Consider the following 16,794-nt stretch of genomic DNA (forward strand, 5'->3'; position numbering starts at 1 on the left):
GAGCAAGCACCAGTCATTTTAGCAAATTTAATTCTAAAAGTCAGGCAAAGTTTGATGCTTAATATAAATGTTCTGCATAACTTCAAAGATACCCACTCACTGTGAAACTGTGATTTCTGGAGGCAGACTATGGGCTTGCTCAGAAAATCAGACAGGAGTTATAAAGTGGATCACTATTATGCTTGTCCATATGCACCCATTATTATTAGAAGCAGCAGAAGAGAACAGGCAGAAAGATGCTACAGGAACCTTTTAGGGAGGTTTCCTAAAGAAGAGAGGTTTTGAACTTTGCATTAGCATGGCAGTGGCTCTGTAATGCTCTTAACTTATCTCTCTCTTCCTACCAAATGCTTCCTACTTCTCTCTGTGTCAGCAATGAGGAACTCTCAGCCTGGAAAAATGAGTTAGGTTTGGAGAAAGTACAGTTGAGGGATTAATCTGAAGGATTTCAGAAATTAACCCCTTTTTACACCTTCCTGTTTCACGATCTGAAACTGTTTCTCCCCACAGCAGCCCCACTCTAACTCCTTTCTTGGAGCTGAATTTAGTAACTCGTGCCCTTGTGTTTGTCACACTTAACCTGTGGTTGTACATTCTCCATGTGACAGTACAGCAGGTGGGTCCCAAACAGCCCCACTGTGACTGAGTTACAGCTTCAGTGCCATGAATAACATGTTATTCATGTTATACCTCAGAAACAACAAAGAGTTTTAAAGATATTGATTCAGGAAATGCTGAAGGATTTTCTGCTGGCCTGTGAAGGATAATGTAAGATTGTTGTTTGAAGACATTCAAGATCTTCTAGTGCTCAGTTTTGCCTGTTTAGTGACTGGGGAAAGGGACTATTTGGCATGTCTGTTTCCTGACTGCACTCCTTTTGCAAAAGCTAATTTCTTTTCACTACAAATCTATATAATGTCAACTAGTTTATGTAATTCTCTGATAATACCAAAACCATATTGATTTAAGTTTCATATCATAGCTAATCCTGTCCAAATACTTAAAGTGAGGGGCTGAAAACAAGCAATGATTTACTCACCCAACACAAAAATTGCATTTTTCATTTTGCACTCTGCTAATGTATTGTAAGAGAGCATGAACAAACAGATTGGTCTCCTCCCACCACATAGCTGCATTGCCAGCACTGAGGGAAATAAAGACTGCATGGATTAAAAAGTCGCAAGGTTACTATTAAGGCATAGCTACTGAAACAGAAGCATGCACTGAAGAGCTCTCAGTTCAACAGAAGCAGTCCTGTTGTGAGCAATGTCAGCCTCACTGCTAACGTGGGAGCCAGGGATGAGAATGCAGGTAAGATCTTTCTATAGCAGGGCGTGAGCAAATCATGATGAATTGCAGCCATTGCCACAGTAATTTGTACGGTGCTTGCTTTCTTTTAAATTCTGACTTTTGAAAACTGCTTTATTTTCAGCTGCTTGAGACAAAAGCATTGGAGTTTTTTCAGCACTGCCTATGAAGTGACATTACTGTTTGTGCTTGTTTTGGAATCTATTTATGGTGCACATTTAAGAAAGCATTTGCAGCTCCTAAGGTTTATGTGTGTAATACTCACAATCATTTCAACAAACTTCCTTTGCATTTTTTCCTTAGGCAGCCTCTGAAGAAATCTTCCTCTGAATCACAATTTGTGCATATGCAATTAATTACTGTCAGGCTCTTACACAGACTGATCATGTGGGAACTGACCATTTCGTTTTCACATAGAAACAGCCTTTGCCTTTTGCTCTCACTTAGAAGCAGCCCTTGCATGACACTCTTATCCTCTGTTTGCTGGATTAGATATTTTGATTGAAGTATTTAAAGACTTAATTTCATAAATACACTTGAAGCAATTCCACCCAAACCACCTCATTCACCCTAAGTCATTATCATTTTCTTTCTGAGTTTTCAAATACCTTCAAAAAGCTTTGTGTTGTGATGTGTAAATTTTTGAATTGTGTACCTTGTAGACATCTCATAGTATCCTGGTGATTAATAATAGGATAACAAGACAGTCTTCACTTAGAAAAATACTTTAAATTCTAGAGTTCTCCAACCAAATATCCTTTTCTTTCTCTATAACGATGTAAACTTTTTTATGAAAGTGAAAAATGACTGTGGGTCATCAAACTATTATGAATAGTGTTTGCATTAAAAACTCATTTTTATTTTAATATGCACCTTAACAGTACATAAAATATTTTGGGCTATAAATATATAGATCTATTCTATCACCAAGAAGAATCTTGAACTTATTTCTGAGCATCTCAGTAACAGTAGATGCCTGGTGCATGGGCAATATGGAGACCCATAAATAGCCTGTTGACTTAAAGAATTCTGCTTCCATATGCTCAGACTGGTAGGTCTGCTATACATGAGACAAGACTTGAAGGTAAAGGTAGTATCTTTGGGTTTATTTGACCAGCTGCTTAGGTGAAAATATTGAACTGATTTTCATATATTTGCCTAGATTTTTCTAATGCAAAGGTCTTGAACCTACCATAAAAATTTGTTGTGTCATTTGTCCTTGACCCTTTTGGCTACAACAAAATGCTGTGAAACATCTCTATATTATGTAAGATAGATAGTTCATGCCTAGAATAGGAAATGACAGTAGCAGTTCTGAATGGCTGATGGCAAGTAATCACATTTAACAGAAAATTGTCAATATCATGATCAATGCAAAAACTGTTTCCATATGCACATGCATACACAGTCTTGAATTGCTATTCATTGATTCTTAAGTCCAGGAAAACTCACTTTTTTTTCTTTTACCCTTCACCAAATGTTGGTATTTCCTGACAACACAGTCTCCAAATAATCATTCATTTTACATTATTTAAAAAAGCAATCTATAAAGACTGCACTGAAAGGAGTTGGAAAAATAGGGAGGAAATGTCAAGAAAAAGTGAATGTCTGGATCCATCTAAATTTTCCATCTGTGAGCTTGCACAGAATATAATTGGTATTGTCATTGTGTCTTTGTATTACATTTGCTGCCAGACAAACTTTACTTTTTTGTCTCTCCTATATGAGTCAGTATGTTGATTGAATTTATCATATTTTTTTTAGTAGACTTCTATCTCATTTTAAAAAAATGCACTGCATATACAGCAATTGAAGTTGTCTCATGTTGTCACTGTTTGTTCTTCTCGTTCTAGGTGATGTGATTGTCTATATTAATGAAGTTTGTGTCCTTGGACATACTCACGCAGATGTAGTCAAACTCTTCCAGTCTGTTCCTATTGGTCAGAGTGTCAACTTGGTGCTATGTCGTGGATACCCTTTGCCCTTTGATCCTGAAGATCCTGCCAACAGCATGGTGCCACCCCTTGCAGTAATGGAGAGGCCTCCGGTAGTGGTAAATGGAAGACATAACTATGAAACTTATTTGGAATACATTTCTAGGACTTCTCAGTCTGTTCCAGACGTAACAGATCGACCACCACACTCCTTGCACTCCATTCCAGCAGATAGTCAGCTTGATAGCACATTCCCACCACCTGCCCATGATGATAATGTATCAATGGCTTCTTCTGGGGCCACCCAAGCTGAACTCATGACCTTAACCATTGTGAAAGGGGCCCAGGGCTTTGGCTTCACTATAGCAGACAGTCCTACAGGACAGAGGGTGAAGCAAATTCTAGACATTCAGGGATGTCCTGGTTTGTGTGAAGGTGACCTCATTGTTGAGATCAACCAGCAGAATGTACAGAACCTGAGCCATGCAGAAGTAGTGGATATACTTAAAGAATGTCCTGTTGGAAGTGAAACTTCTTTGATTATCCATAGAGGAGGTAAGTTTGGAAAGTCTGTACAATTACAAAAATGTGTGTAAAAGGTTCTAAACCATAAGACATACATATACTCACTACATCCTTGTTTGCTAGATTGGAAATTAATTTCCATGTTGTGAGAAGTAACACCATCGGTTCTGGAAAATTGTGTCTGTAATTAAGTATCCTAGGCAAAATCTTACAGTTTGTTGTACATTCCTTTATGTGTTTTGAGTGTCAATGGTCCCATCTCTGTATAAGGGTAAAGCTAGGCCAGTTCCAGACCTTTCACCCCATAATAGCTTGTGTGGTGTCTGCAGCTAACTCCTGTAGTCCCAAAGCAGTGCTGCAAGCTTTAGGTATAGTTCTATGTATTGACTCATTAATGTAGATCAAAATCAGAGCAATTTATTTGCCCTTTACAAGGTTACTGGTTTTCCTAAGCCATTTTGCCTCCTTTTCATTTATTGTAAAATTTTGTACAACAGTTGTTGGGGTTATTTTCTTTCCTGATAACAGAGATCCATGGTATATATTTCTCTGATTTAAAAAAAAAATAGTTTTTAGCAACTTGTTTTTTCTCACCAGCCTGACACAGTAAGTTTGAATGTTCACCATTGGAAGGGGAGAGTCAAGACATCCATAAAGAAGCAATAAGAACAGAAAAAGAGTTAAAAACGTGCCAGGGATTTCATAGCTTTTATTATTTTAGACAAAGAAAATTTCTTTGGTGGTTTGAGGTGAGCATCTGTCCTAACTTATTATTACCTGAAGTAAATAATGATTGGATTTTTTAATTTTTTTTTCTATAAAGGCATTCATATGCCACTTGATGTACATTAATCTGTGCTTCAAAAGAAAAAGAAAAGGACTCTATGCACAAAGATGCAAAAATACTAACTACTTTCTTTCTGAAGAATAGAAATTGGGAAGTGAAGCTTTAGTGTTTGCATATGCCAAATGTTTATCATTACAATACCTAAAAATCCTTAGAAATAATGAATATGGTAACATTATATCAAATTGCAGAAGTAACAAACATAAGGTGATTATAGGAGATCTACGGTCACATAGTCAATAATGACACATAGTCAATAAAGTATTTTTCATGTGTATATATATAAAAGAATGATTTACAAGAAACAGTATCTGATGTTTATTTGGAATGAAACCAAATTAGGATGATAATTAAATTGGATTTGCTATAGTACATGGACTTGAAGAAAGTTAATGGTTGTATTCATTGGTATTAAATCTGGTTCTCCTTAATGGTCATTAAGAATCTTGAACAATGGAGTAAGCAATTTTTTTTATTAAGTTGACAAATTAGGGAGCATTTAATAGCCATAAAAGAGCATCAAGAGGATTAGAAGGGTTAATGTAACCCCAAAAAGGTGGAAATTTATTTTGAAAAAGGCAGGATAATCACCCTCTAGAGGAAAACAATTTAGAATACCAGTCTTCAGAGAGAAGTGGAGTGTGAAATCCAGCATGATGAACAAGCCTGAGTAATAATAGAAAACAAAATAGATATTTCAGCAATCAGTGCAGAGCAGTAGCAAAAAAACCTGAAGCAGCAACGTACTCAAGCCCTAGAGGATAATTGCTCTCTCTGAGGAGAATTTTTTCTTAGATCATTGATTCATGATCAAAACATGATAGTTTAACATTGATCAACATGATAGCTTAACAAGTTCTGGTACATTAACTGAGCTGTGGCTATTTTCTGTACATGACTGTGGCAGGTAGGAGATACTGCAGTGAGCTCAACGCTTGATAAAAGCACTGTGAATTTACAGCATCTGCTCTGTCTCAGGCCCAGCACTGAGGTACAGGAGGTTCCCCTGCCTCACTGACACAACATACTACGTCCAAACACAGTAACATTTAACCCTCTGCTGCTGGGACAAGAAGTGGTCGGTTGCTTTAGAGAATGCAAGGGTAGAGAAAAGAGTGTGTTTTGTTCATGGTAGAACAATGACCAAGACCAAAGCAAATGTTTGGAAATCCTACAGTGTCATTAAACTTAATGGGATGGTACAGAACAAATGCACCTTTGCTATCATAAATTTTTGTACATCAGAAATAATGACTATAACTCAAAATTGTGAGATTACAAAATTAAAATTGTTAAAAAGCTCACTTTTTTGAGTGATTCAAAAGAACTGAGAAAAATAGTGTAAGAATCAAACCTACTCTACCTAATAGATGGCTAAATCATATCTTAACACAAATATGAGAACTGTTTTAAGATGAAAACCAGGGTTTTGTTTCTATTTTTTTTAATCTATTCATAGGAAAAGGGAATCTATGTGACTAACTATACACCTACAATGCAGTTATTATGTCTATGTTAGTAATCATGTCTCCTTTTATAGTCTCTGGGCAGAAATGGACTTTTCTATGATGTAATTCATGTAATTCCACTGTAGATGTTTCAAATAAGTCAGGTGTACCTTAAAACTACATTTGCTGCTTGACTGATTACAAAGGGAGTAGAGGACAACTGATTCAGGTGTATGTGTCTATCTGATGTGTTACGAATAATAAACAGATGATAAGATTTGGTCATGTGAGATAATCCAAATACAAAACCAAACACTTAGAGAAACTTTCTTTGACTCAAATATTTGGTCAGTGACATCAGTAAAGCAAGGCATACTTTCTCATTTCTCATAGATTCAAGTTTTAGTTTATTATCTTTGATGTGTAATGACATTTGAATTATGCCATCCTTTTCCATCATTACCCTATGCATACTGTTTTTAATCTTTCATTTTTAAGATTAAGACCAAAGGGCTGCTCCTGCCTGTGGGGGAAGGCTGTGTTTTGCATAGGGTTGTGTGTTGCCTTGTAATGTTTCTTTCTCTGATATGAATATGGCCTGACTGCACACCTAATTGTGGCAAATCCAATTCTATAAGTGACAATTTCTCTCTCATCCAGCAATCTTATCTGCATTGCAGACAAGAAACAGATTGAAATTGACTGAGATTTACTCTCACTATAGGAAGTAGTATCTCACACTGGATGCAGAGAGTATGCATGCTACAGCATTTTAAAAACCATTGTCCCACAAGCTTAAAAGGTCAACAGCCAGAGTACGCAGGAGAAGAAAAGGTCTGCATGTCTCAAAACAGTACTCAAATTTGAAGAAGCCACTAAAATCTTTCTCACCATCACCAAACAGAGACTTGTCATGGAGTACAATCCAGCTGGAGCAAGTCCCACAGCTCAGTCAATTCATTTTAAGATTTCTAAAGCAGAAGTAGCAATGTATTTGACCATTAAAAAACAAAATGGTAATGGAAATAGTATCATTATCTATCAAAGGAAAGAATCTCTCTAGCACTGGCTGGACCTCTTACTGTCTTTTTCTTTCTTGTTTATTGGACAAGTTCTTTCCTAAGTAGATGCATCATAATAGTTCAGTATCTTTACATCTGCTTTTGCTGAACAGCCATATTGTTTCCATTGATTACTATGAGCTGACAGATGTGTTTGTACTGAAAAGCAAAAACTAAAATTAACAGAAAAGTTAATGAAAAGTGTTACAAAAAAGAAAATAGAAAAAAAAAGAAAAAAATTAATATAGAAGAAAGAAAATAACACCCAAAGAGATTTACTCCTTTCCAGCTTTGCATCAGGCTTTAAACTTTTTGCTCAGCTTCTGCAGTAGATTTCATTGAGTATAGGCTGCTGAAATAGCGTGGAAGAGCTCTCAAAAATCAGTCCTCTGAATGTAGATAGAGCATAAATTCTGAATTAGTCCAGTTCTACTGAAAACCAGCACTTAGTGGTTAAAGTGGTATGTAGCAAATTTATGTAGAGCAAAATATTCAGTAGTGAGGACTTCAAAAACTAGGTTGGCATGTTCTACTAACTGAACTATCCAAGTATTTGACATATGCCATCTCTTTTGGAAAGTACCTTTGAAATATATGGACCTGTAGACAGTAGCCCAGCTCCAGAAGTGTTCCTGTCTAAAAAAGAACGGACAGATTCAAATCTAGATCCATCAAGACTGTGTCTGAAATACTGTTGTTAAGGAAACCTGCAGACAAGCCAGGACTGATTCATGAAGTTATGGCAGCGCATAACAGGTGTTGAGAGTGAAACATTAAATGCAAAAAGTGGGAGGCTGACAAATTCCTACATCAGATGGCTATTTTATAACCATGGAATCAGAAAATGGTAGAATCCAAAGTGGCTCTGAGAAAGTGAGAATGTTGGTATGAAATTGAGCCAGTGAACTGACACACTGTTTAATTGTTAGCCCAGTCCTGGTGTGGGACCAGACTGTCAGCAGCCAGTGTCACCGTGGCATGGCATGGGAAATAGTGAGGGCCACATGCAATGCACAGTCAAGGTGAAGAGGGAGAATTTAATTACATGCTTGTCAATTGTGTGAATAAAAGGAAGGCAAATTATCTTTCTCAGATACTGTATAAATCTTACTAGAAGTGTGTAACTCCTTAAAACCGCTAACAGATACCAGTACATCACACGCAGCATCAGCAATTTCAAAAACAGGCAGAAATTTCACAAAAAAATTCTCTAAATATTCTAGTGAAAAACACTAACCCCTCAAAATAAGCAGACTTCAGTGGAAGGAACCCTCCATCCTCAGTACCTTTTCCATGGACTTATTTCAAATTTGCCAGTTTTGCCTTTCTCCCATAGAGGTGAAGGACTTTTGTTTGTATTGTTGTTGTTGTTTTGGTTTGGTTTTTGTTTGTTGGTTGTTTTTTTGTTTGTTTGTTTCTTCAGGATTGTTATGTGTTTCAATTCCTTTGATCAGGAAAGCTCATGCTTCTTTATCTCTAGGTTGTTGCCTTTTGCGAAAGCTGCACAAGATAAAGCTGAGGCAGCATTAGTCTGGCCCAGGAAATTCTGATCTCTTTGATCCATGACCTCAGCCTACTGCTGAGGTGTCTGTGGCTTTTGTTCCCATTCTGCAGTTCTTCATGCGAAGTACTAAGAGTACCTGTTGCAAACTGGAGACCCTGTATCTCATGGCATGCTCATCCCCAGTTCAGGACTTTCTAGTCAACAGTCCTGAAGATTTAAAGAAATTCAATTCTTGGAAGTATGATGTAGCTTTTTTTATTTGGGACTTACAGTTTTTCCATCATCCTACTGTCTCTGCTGTTTTACATCCCTGAGTCATTGGCAAATTTTTCCTTTCCAGTCACTTCCTAAAGGAACCCAGTCTTGGTTTATTTGCATCCTATGGGTACTCTATATTAACAGTAGCCTGTTCAGAGTTGTCTTGTTCACAAGGTTTTTCTTCTTTCATTGTTTCTGAGAGGAGATTTGGGAACAGACAAGGTCTCACATCTCTTCATGTTTCCTGATATACTTTCTCCTCTCCAGATGCTTACTTCAACTGTATATTTGCTCCTGATCCACTTCCTCCTATTTCCTGAAAGCACTCTTATGTTGAGAGGAATACTTGACAATATCTGGATTTTTTTTAGCCCTCCTGTATTCTTAAATGTCACATGTATTTCTTGTTTGTGAGCTAGAGGGACATTTTATCACACAAAGGGAATGTGCACATGAACCTTACTGACCCATTTGAAGTGAACCACGTGATCCATTGACACCTAGAAATTGCAGACATAAATGCCTTCTGTCGAACATGCTGCTGATGGTGTCCTCTTATAATTTTCTCTTTCCAATTTGCCACACCATTTTGTCTTGCCATCCCTCTAAGTGCTCTGTTCTTCCTGGATCCATCTGCTTTAAAACCGATGGAAAACAAAGGCCCATAGCTGACCTTTTTCCTTTCCATCTCAAAATTATGAGCTTTTTATGATATCATAAATTCAGCAGTTCTCTCAGCGTGATTTCTTTGTAAACATATTCTTCTCATGCTGGCTTTTGAGTTGTTTCCCTTTTTTCGTGCTCATTTTTATTGCTATTTTTAGCTAGTGAAGCCAAAAACATTTAATGATCAAAAATATTGTGAGTCATGCTGTATTGTCCACTTCACTGACTTTTCTGTTAGATGTCATGTTGCCCTTTTCCCAGCCATGGACACTTGTCCCTGCCTGCCTTCTCCACATAGAAATCAGTACTTTGTGCAAAATATTTTCCTAACAGCCTTGTGAGAAGGACCGTTGGCTTTCCTTTGTTAATTCCAAAAATAAAATTTCGGAAAGTTTTTTTAGAAAATACCAGTACCATGAAAAAAAAAAAAAAATGCTGTTAAATGAACAAAATTCCTGAAGCACTGCTTTCCTGACTCATTTTTACAAGATGTGTCTCACCTTGCAGAGAATCATACTTTTAACTGCGAGATATGTGCTCTCCTAGTAACCTTTCAATTATTTGCATCCATTTGGCCCTATGCATTGAGACTGTGTTATATTTTAGATTCACTTAAAATACTTTCTAAGCACCTTGTTGCAATTATCTGATATAAAATCTATTTCAATAAATATTACAAGTTATAGCAGGTAAACAAAATTAAGTTACATATAGAACCTTGTTTATTAAGGGATTCAATCTACATCTGTTTACGGAGAGAAGTTGTACCCTTTCAGTAACACAGGGAATGACAAATTTGAACAGGAGGAGTTAGGGCAGGAGACCAGTTATCCTAAAATTTGCACTAGTGAAACTTTCATACCTTTTTTTTTTGTGTAGCTCTGATTAGCTGTGAAACAGTGTGCAGTGCTTCCATATTTCTGAATAAAATATAAAGAAACCATAGACATGCTTAATGAATATGGATTCCTGAAAAAATAGACATTAATAATAGTTAGTAGCTGTTACACTATATTACTGGAAGTAGAATTAATTGCATTGCATTTCAAAGTAGTAGTGCTATGGTTTTGTTGCTTCTTTCTTAATAATGTTTGTGCACTGTGTGGTACATTTGTGGATAATTTTGCAAAGCATTAGGTAAAACCTTTTTACATATATTACACAGAAGGTTTTTAATGACTATTAGAAAGCATTTTGTTTCAAAAGTGCTTTTATCACTGGTGAAACTGTTTTCTAATGTAGGCTTATATGGTCTGTGTGAATTTGAACAGTGCTTCTATTAAAACCTGGGGACACTTCTCCTAGGGGTATGTGTGCCTAACTCTTGCTGACATTGGGAGGAATTAGTTTGCACACTGGAGAAATAAGTCCCTGTAGAAAACCTTTTGGCAAAAAGAAACACAAATGTATAGGCATATATTGTCATTATTGCATGCCACAAAGAGGCAACTACCATTGCTCCAGTGGCTCTTGTGCCATTAATTCTTATACCCAAGAGGCTACAAACAGTGAGCAGCCAGACATTAGAGTTATTAGGACTACAAAGAGACTTACTGTGCACACAGGATTTGTGCAGAGCTGCAGGAGCTCTGCCTTCAGGACAGGCAGCTGCTTGTCTCTCCTGGGGAGTACAGGGCGTGTTATTGTCTGCCAGCTACAGCCCACGTCACTCTAGAACCCAAGAGCTCCACTGGCAGGACTGCAGACTGGTTTCAGTCTTACTGGTATTAGTGAATGAATTCACACAAATTGAAGAACTGTTTGTTGGAAAAACCAGAATTTTTGGCTTGTCTGCCTTGGAATCTGGCCAGGCCAGAGAAGTTTCTCCTCTGCACTTGCAAGCAGTATCACAAGAAAACTTAATGGTATTATCTTGGACTGTCCATCTCAGTGAAAAATGACATCTTTTGAAGCCAAATACCTCCCAAGTATGGTACATGGGAGAGCCTACTGCAATACTGAGGGATGAAGAAACATGGGGTTTTTTTCCCCAGTCACCCATAGTCTAGTTTCTAAGAGAATCTCACCTTCTTCAGAGGAGATTTGGGAGATCTCAGCCTAAGGATGGAGAACTACAGAGCTGGACTCTAAAAAAGTACCATACAACCTGTGCTTGTGTACCGAGGCATGTCTAAAGTTTAGTCTAAATGTGTTGAACAATGTTTTTGTTGGTTCAGTATAATGTAATGTCCTATTAAACAGCATTTGTTGGGCTTCCAAATCTGTTGTCAAAGTACATTGTGTAGATGTTGTGATGTGGTGATTTGTAAAATAGTGCAATATTTTATAGTAATAAAGTAAGCTAATACACTATGAAACAAGTGACTACATTATCTATTGTGCTACAGACTTGAGACACAGCACTGGGGAGATGGGAAAGTGTGCTTTTCAGGCACTTCCTAAGCCACAAAACTCTCTTGGCCCCTATGGTTTTCATATCCAGTAAAAATGCAGAAAGTAAATTAGTCTTCTAAATAAGGCAATAATCCCTGTACAATTCTTTGAGCAATTTTCATTTACATTCTTAAAAAGGGATGGAAGGCTTTAACAATGGCTATGCTTGCCCTCTATGATTCATGCTCAACATATTTTTTTCATTTTTTTATAAACCAAGATTATAACATTTAATAAATACAACACTACCTTCTCAGGAAGCCTTTGGCTGACTCATAATTCAAACTCAATCAGAACCAGCACCAGGATTCATAGTCCTTTGTTGTGTCACCTTCAGTTTACAATTTTAAAAAAGGACATGAAAACCAAAGCTGGCAGGCACAAATTCTGAAAGCTGCCTCCCAAGTATGTCCAAACAGATTTCTAAAGGAAATAAATTGCTTTTCAAAGCCAAATTTTTTATAAGTTGGAACAGTATTTCAGCACAGCAGAAACACACTGTGCACTGTTCCTGTTTAGTAAATGAGAGAAATATTGATTAATTTCTTTGGTACCTTTTAATACCGTAAGTTAAAGAAGGCAAGCTTTCTTTACACACTTTCCAGGGTCACTTATTTTTAATGTGTATTTCAGATTGGTTCAAATTATACTCAATGGACTTTTTATAATATTTTTTTCTTTAATTCAAGCATTCTTAATTTCATTTCATGTGTTCTAAATCGAGTACTTCTAAAAATTCACAGATAATTAGAAAAATTCTCTCTATGCATGAATACAAGCAGAGATACAAAATCTTTGAATACGAAAATATTTTAATGATCTTTACATCCATTCTATCAATTAATTTCCATTTCTATAATTAGGTTTTTTTCATAGCAGAAAATTTGATAATGTTTTAATTTGATAAATTATTATGACGATAGTAATAGCAGTAGTAATAATAGTAATGCCATTTTCATTAAAGAATTTTTTTAAATGATTAAGTAATACTTCAGGCATTATTTGATATTGTAGAAAAGGTTTGCTGATTATGAGAATACTGCAGTATTATCTATATTTTAATAGTTTCACTAAATTCACTCGTCAATATAAAACCAATATCTTTTTATTACAACCCCTGCATAACTTCTGTATTTTAACTTGTTCTCAGTAAATATGATTATTTTAGGCATCTGGGGCCAAGCAGTGCCTCTCTACTGCAATATAAACAGTATCATCTCTCAGAAGTACAGCAAATGACACGTTAAGCTGTTCCTTAAGGGGGGGAAAAAAATGACCAGTTGAGGAACTGTAAATATGATCCTAGTGGGGTAGTGTACCAGAAGACTCAGGTTCTCTTTTGCATTGCTCTTAAGCCTCACACAATTTAACATCTTGCGTTCTCTGGAATAAGTATGAGGAAGCACTTAGTGCAAATGGAAAGATTCTGGCAGATGATTCAGTTGTTTAGCCAAAATTTTGGATGATTACATGGATGTAAGGCCCTAGAGCAGCCCAGAGAGAATTTTGGGAAAAGTCCACAGGGCTTTGATCTGTGGCCAGTGAGATCCAACAATCGTGGCAGAATCAAAGATGGTCATCTCCATCCAGTTTCTGCCATTCTTCACTAGCTTTTTCCATGTTTTACCCCGTCCTTCTTCAGTCTGCCTGTTTATTGCTTGTCATTCTGGCAAGAATTTTCCTTCATTTGGCAATTCAGAGAATCTGCCATTCTTGAACGTCAGCCCAGCCTTTGAACTTAGCCTTGCTTTGAGCAAGAGATTGGCCTAGCTGAACTCCAACTGTCCCTTCCAATATAAACACTTAGAATATTCCATGGTTCTCCCTACTTCTCACATTTAGGCCAAGGGTGCTAAAAGAGAGGGTCTCTGACTGAACAAATCATCATCTTGATAATTTTAAACCTCTTCCACAGTACTTCTCAGAGAGAAAGAGAAGCTTTTTAATCTTGTCTCCTTATTACACCATACTGAAGATATATTTCTTTATATATGAGAGTTATTTAAAAGTCAATGCAAGCAGGAAGAATGGTGACATGCTTTTTGATTTCAGCTTGCCAGATGTGTTCCTGGAGATTAAATAAACAAATTATTCTCACACTGTAATTGAAAAATACTGTAGTGTTTATTTACCTTTTTTTTGTAGCATCTCTGAGAGATCTCAGTGGCTTGTGGTGTTGGCTCTAAAATAGAAACATTTGGAGAGTCTGATGCAGCTAACATTCTCTGCATTGCCACCAACTGGAATGATTATTTCTACTAAAGTTAATCTTGATTAAGCAAGAGGTTTCTTTTGTAACTTGTTCATCGCATATCAGACTTTTAACTGTATCAAGTTCTTTATCCTAATAGTACCACATTAGGATGTGTTGTGCTAAAAGAACCATCTAGATACAGCTTCAGTCAATAGGGTCTTTTTTAAGCATTCACCTCATAGTGATTATTCGATTCTATGCTTTTTCACATGTCCCTAAAGGCAGATAACCTGAAAATCTTTTACATGCAACATCCTTCAGCCTGTCTTCCCAGTCTTGCCTTGCAACACATATTGCCACGTTCTCCTCAGCACTTGTTATCAGGGATCCTGTGTTGGCAGCTACAGTGAATCCTTCCTCATCTGCTCTGGGCAGCAAGCAGGGATTCTTTGTGGTGAGGGAAACAGGCATCTCTATGGTGCCATTCAGCTTCTATAAACATCTAAAATAGCTGAAATCAATAGTATTCTACAAGAAATTATTCTTCCCTGTTGATTATTAAAGTTTTTAAACTCACCTACCAACATTTCAAATTTAAATTTTTACTCAATCTTGGTCAGATGAATCCCAACTTAACTGTAAAACAGTTAGATTTCTAGTCTACATGAGTCAAAGTTACCTCTACAGCCAGTGGTGGAAGATAGTCAGTGGTGGAAGATGACTTAAATTTTATTCAGTCACTGTCTAGGCAGCTTGTTCTCTGGGTTTGCCCATTATGCTCCACAGATTGGAGAAAGGTCTGGATGAAAACCTTAGGTTAACTGACAAGTTCATCTGACAAGCCAGAAGAACAAGGGTGCATGGGATGAGTCCTGCCCACACACCAGAGGCAAACATAGGTAATAATCAAAGTTATTAAAAACCCTGCATTATCACAAAAGCTGAAAGCTATCTCCTGCAGTAAGGCTAAATCTCGAATCCCATTCATGCTACTATTGAAAACAGTCTGGATTTCTTTATGAAAGTGAAGTTAGAAATATAGTGTACATAAAATATTTTGTATTAAATATATATTAATATATTTATTAATACTTCAGGTTTTATTATAAAATTTAATTGCTTTTATATAATGGACTTCTGTAAGTCTTTACATGCAACAACCCCACTCCTTACCTAAAAATGGAGACAAGTAAAATTAGTATGGCTTACATTAGATTGAAAGATTGCTTCACTTATCAATCTTTCAACACAATTATAAGTAGGAAATCAGTGAGGGAATTTATTTTTAATGAACTATCTCTAGGAAAAGTTCTTGGCTTCTGACTAAATGCACTTTCTTTGAAAGTCCTGTAGAAAACATAAAATCAATACTGGTAAACTTTGCAGCTGGCAGGGAGTTTGGTCCATGTCATTGAATAGATAAGACATTACTGATAAAGAGCAATGTGGAATGTTTAATAAACTAAGCATCAGCAAGCAGGAAGTGTTTTTATCCAGTCATTGCAAATTAATGCCTGAAAGAGAATAAGGAATGTAACCCAAACATGTAAAAGTGATTTTGAATCATTATGTATAATCACCTGAGCACAACATCACAATCAAAAAAAGACAGATTCAGCAAAACTTGTTAAAAATAAAGGTTTTGTTTATATTTTCTCAGTAAGATGCCATTGATAAACCACTTTATTCCACTTATTATTAATGTTAAGAAATTTAATGAGGTCATATTCCAGATTGTCTTTCCCTGCTTCTTCAGACTTGTCCTTCCATCTTATTTTTCCATTTTTTTCCTATTTACGTCAAAGTTACTATGTGACACTTCCATATACTATGCAAATCATCTGGTAGATGTCTTATCTTTTACTAAAGTTTCTCTTTTTTTTTTAGACCTGAAATATGGGATTTATATAGGATTTTCCATTCAGTTCTTCATTAGCAAAAGTAATGGCTGATTCAGTTGTCTATGTGCAAGGTAGATGGAAAGGTATTTCCTTATTACCTAACTCCTGTAATAGCTCACATTTCCTGTGCACACAACTAGGCATGTAATTTCAGGATTTATTTTCTGTGAGGAATCTTGCATAGAGTTGTTCTTTAAAAGCTTGTAAAAATAATGAAAATTACTTTGCTTGGGAAAAGTAGTCTAAAACAGATCTGAAAGGATAGAAACCAGCTAGTGAAGAGTTAGACATGCAGAAAAGATGTTTGGGATCACATGAAGAGTACTGATAGGAGCTGTGTTGTCAGGGGATCCTTTTTTCAGCAGGCAGGAGGCACAGTCCCTGACCTACAGCTCTCTGGGTATCAGACTCTATTAGCTATAAAACTGTTTCAGAGACATTTCTGGTTATCACGGGTAAATATTTACCTGAAATAGCTGCAGTCATCTTCTATGCCAAATAGACAACAGCAGTCTGATGGAGAGATCTCTTTGCTTTCTTCCAAGTGTGTAGGCTTCATTCCTCTGAGAAGTGTCTGAGTTAGGCAGGTCCTTCTGCACTGAGGACAGGCCCCTCCTTCCTCAGCTCCTGTCACTGGAAGGGAGTTTTCCAGTGGCTGTGGGTTCTGGGCAAGTGGAAGAAGGGTCAGGGCAGAAAGCTGGAGATCTACAGCCTAATGCAGCAAGCTGCTGAGAGGAGCAAAAGCACAGATGGA

The 16,794-nt window shown here is 36.7% G+C and overlaps 1 protein-coding gene across 11 annotated transcripts in view; it reads left to right on the forward strand.

Moving 5' to 3' along the window:
- Nucleotides 1-16,794, forward strand: part of MAGI2 (membrane associated guanylate kinase, WW and PDZ domain containing 2) — a 698,553-nt gene that overhangs the window by 576,102 nt on the left and 105,657 nt on the right. For 10 of the 11 annotated variants that reach the window (XM_064421909.1, XM_064421908.1, XM_064421910.1 and 7 more), the window contains one exon: nt 3,162-3,797. The exons of the other annotated variant lie outside the window; for it this stretch is intronic. In XM_064421909.1, coding sequence (XP_064277979.1) covers nt 3,162-3,797 — 636 coding nt within the window. The remainder of the gene's footprint in view (nt 1-3,161; nt 3,798-16,794) is intronic. 11 annotated transcript variants of the gene reach the window in all.

The sequence above is a fragment of the Passer domesticus genome, chromosome 5 (assembly GCF_036417665.1).
Source record: "Passer domesticus isolate bPasDom1 chromosome 5, bPasDom1.hap1, whole genome shotgun sequence".
NCBI lineage: Eukaryota > Metazoa > Chordata > Aves > Passeriformes > Passeridae > Passer > Passer domesticus.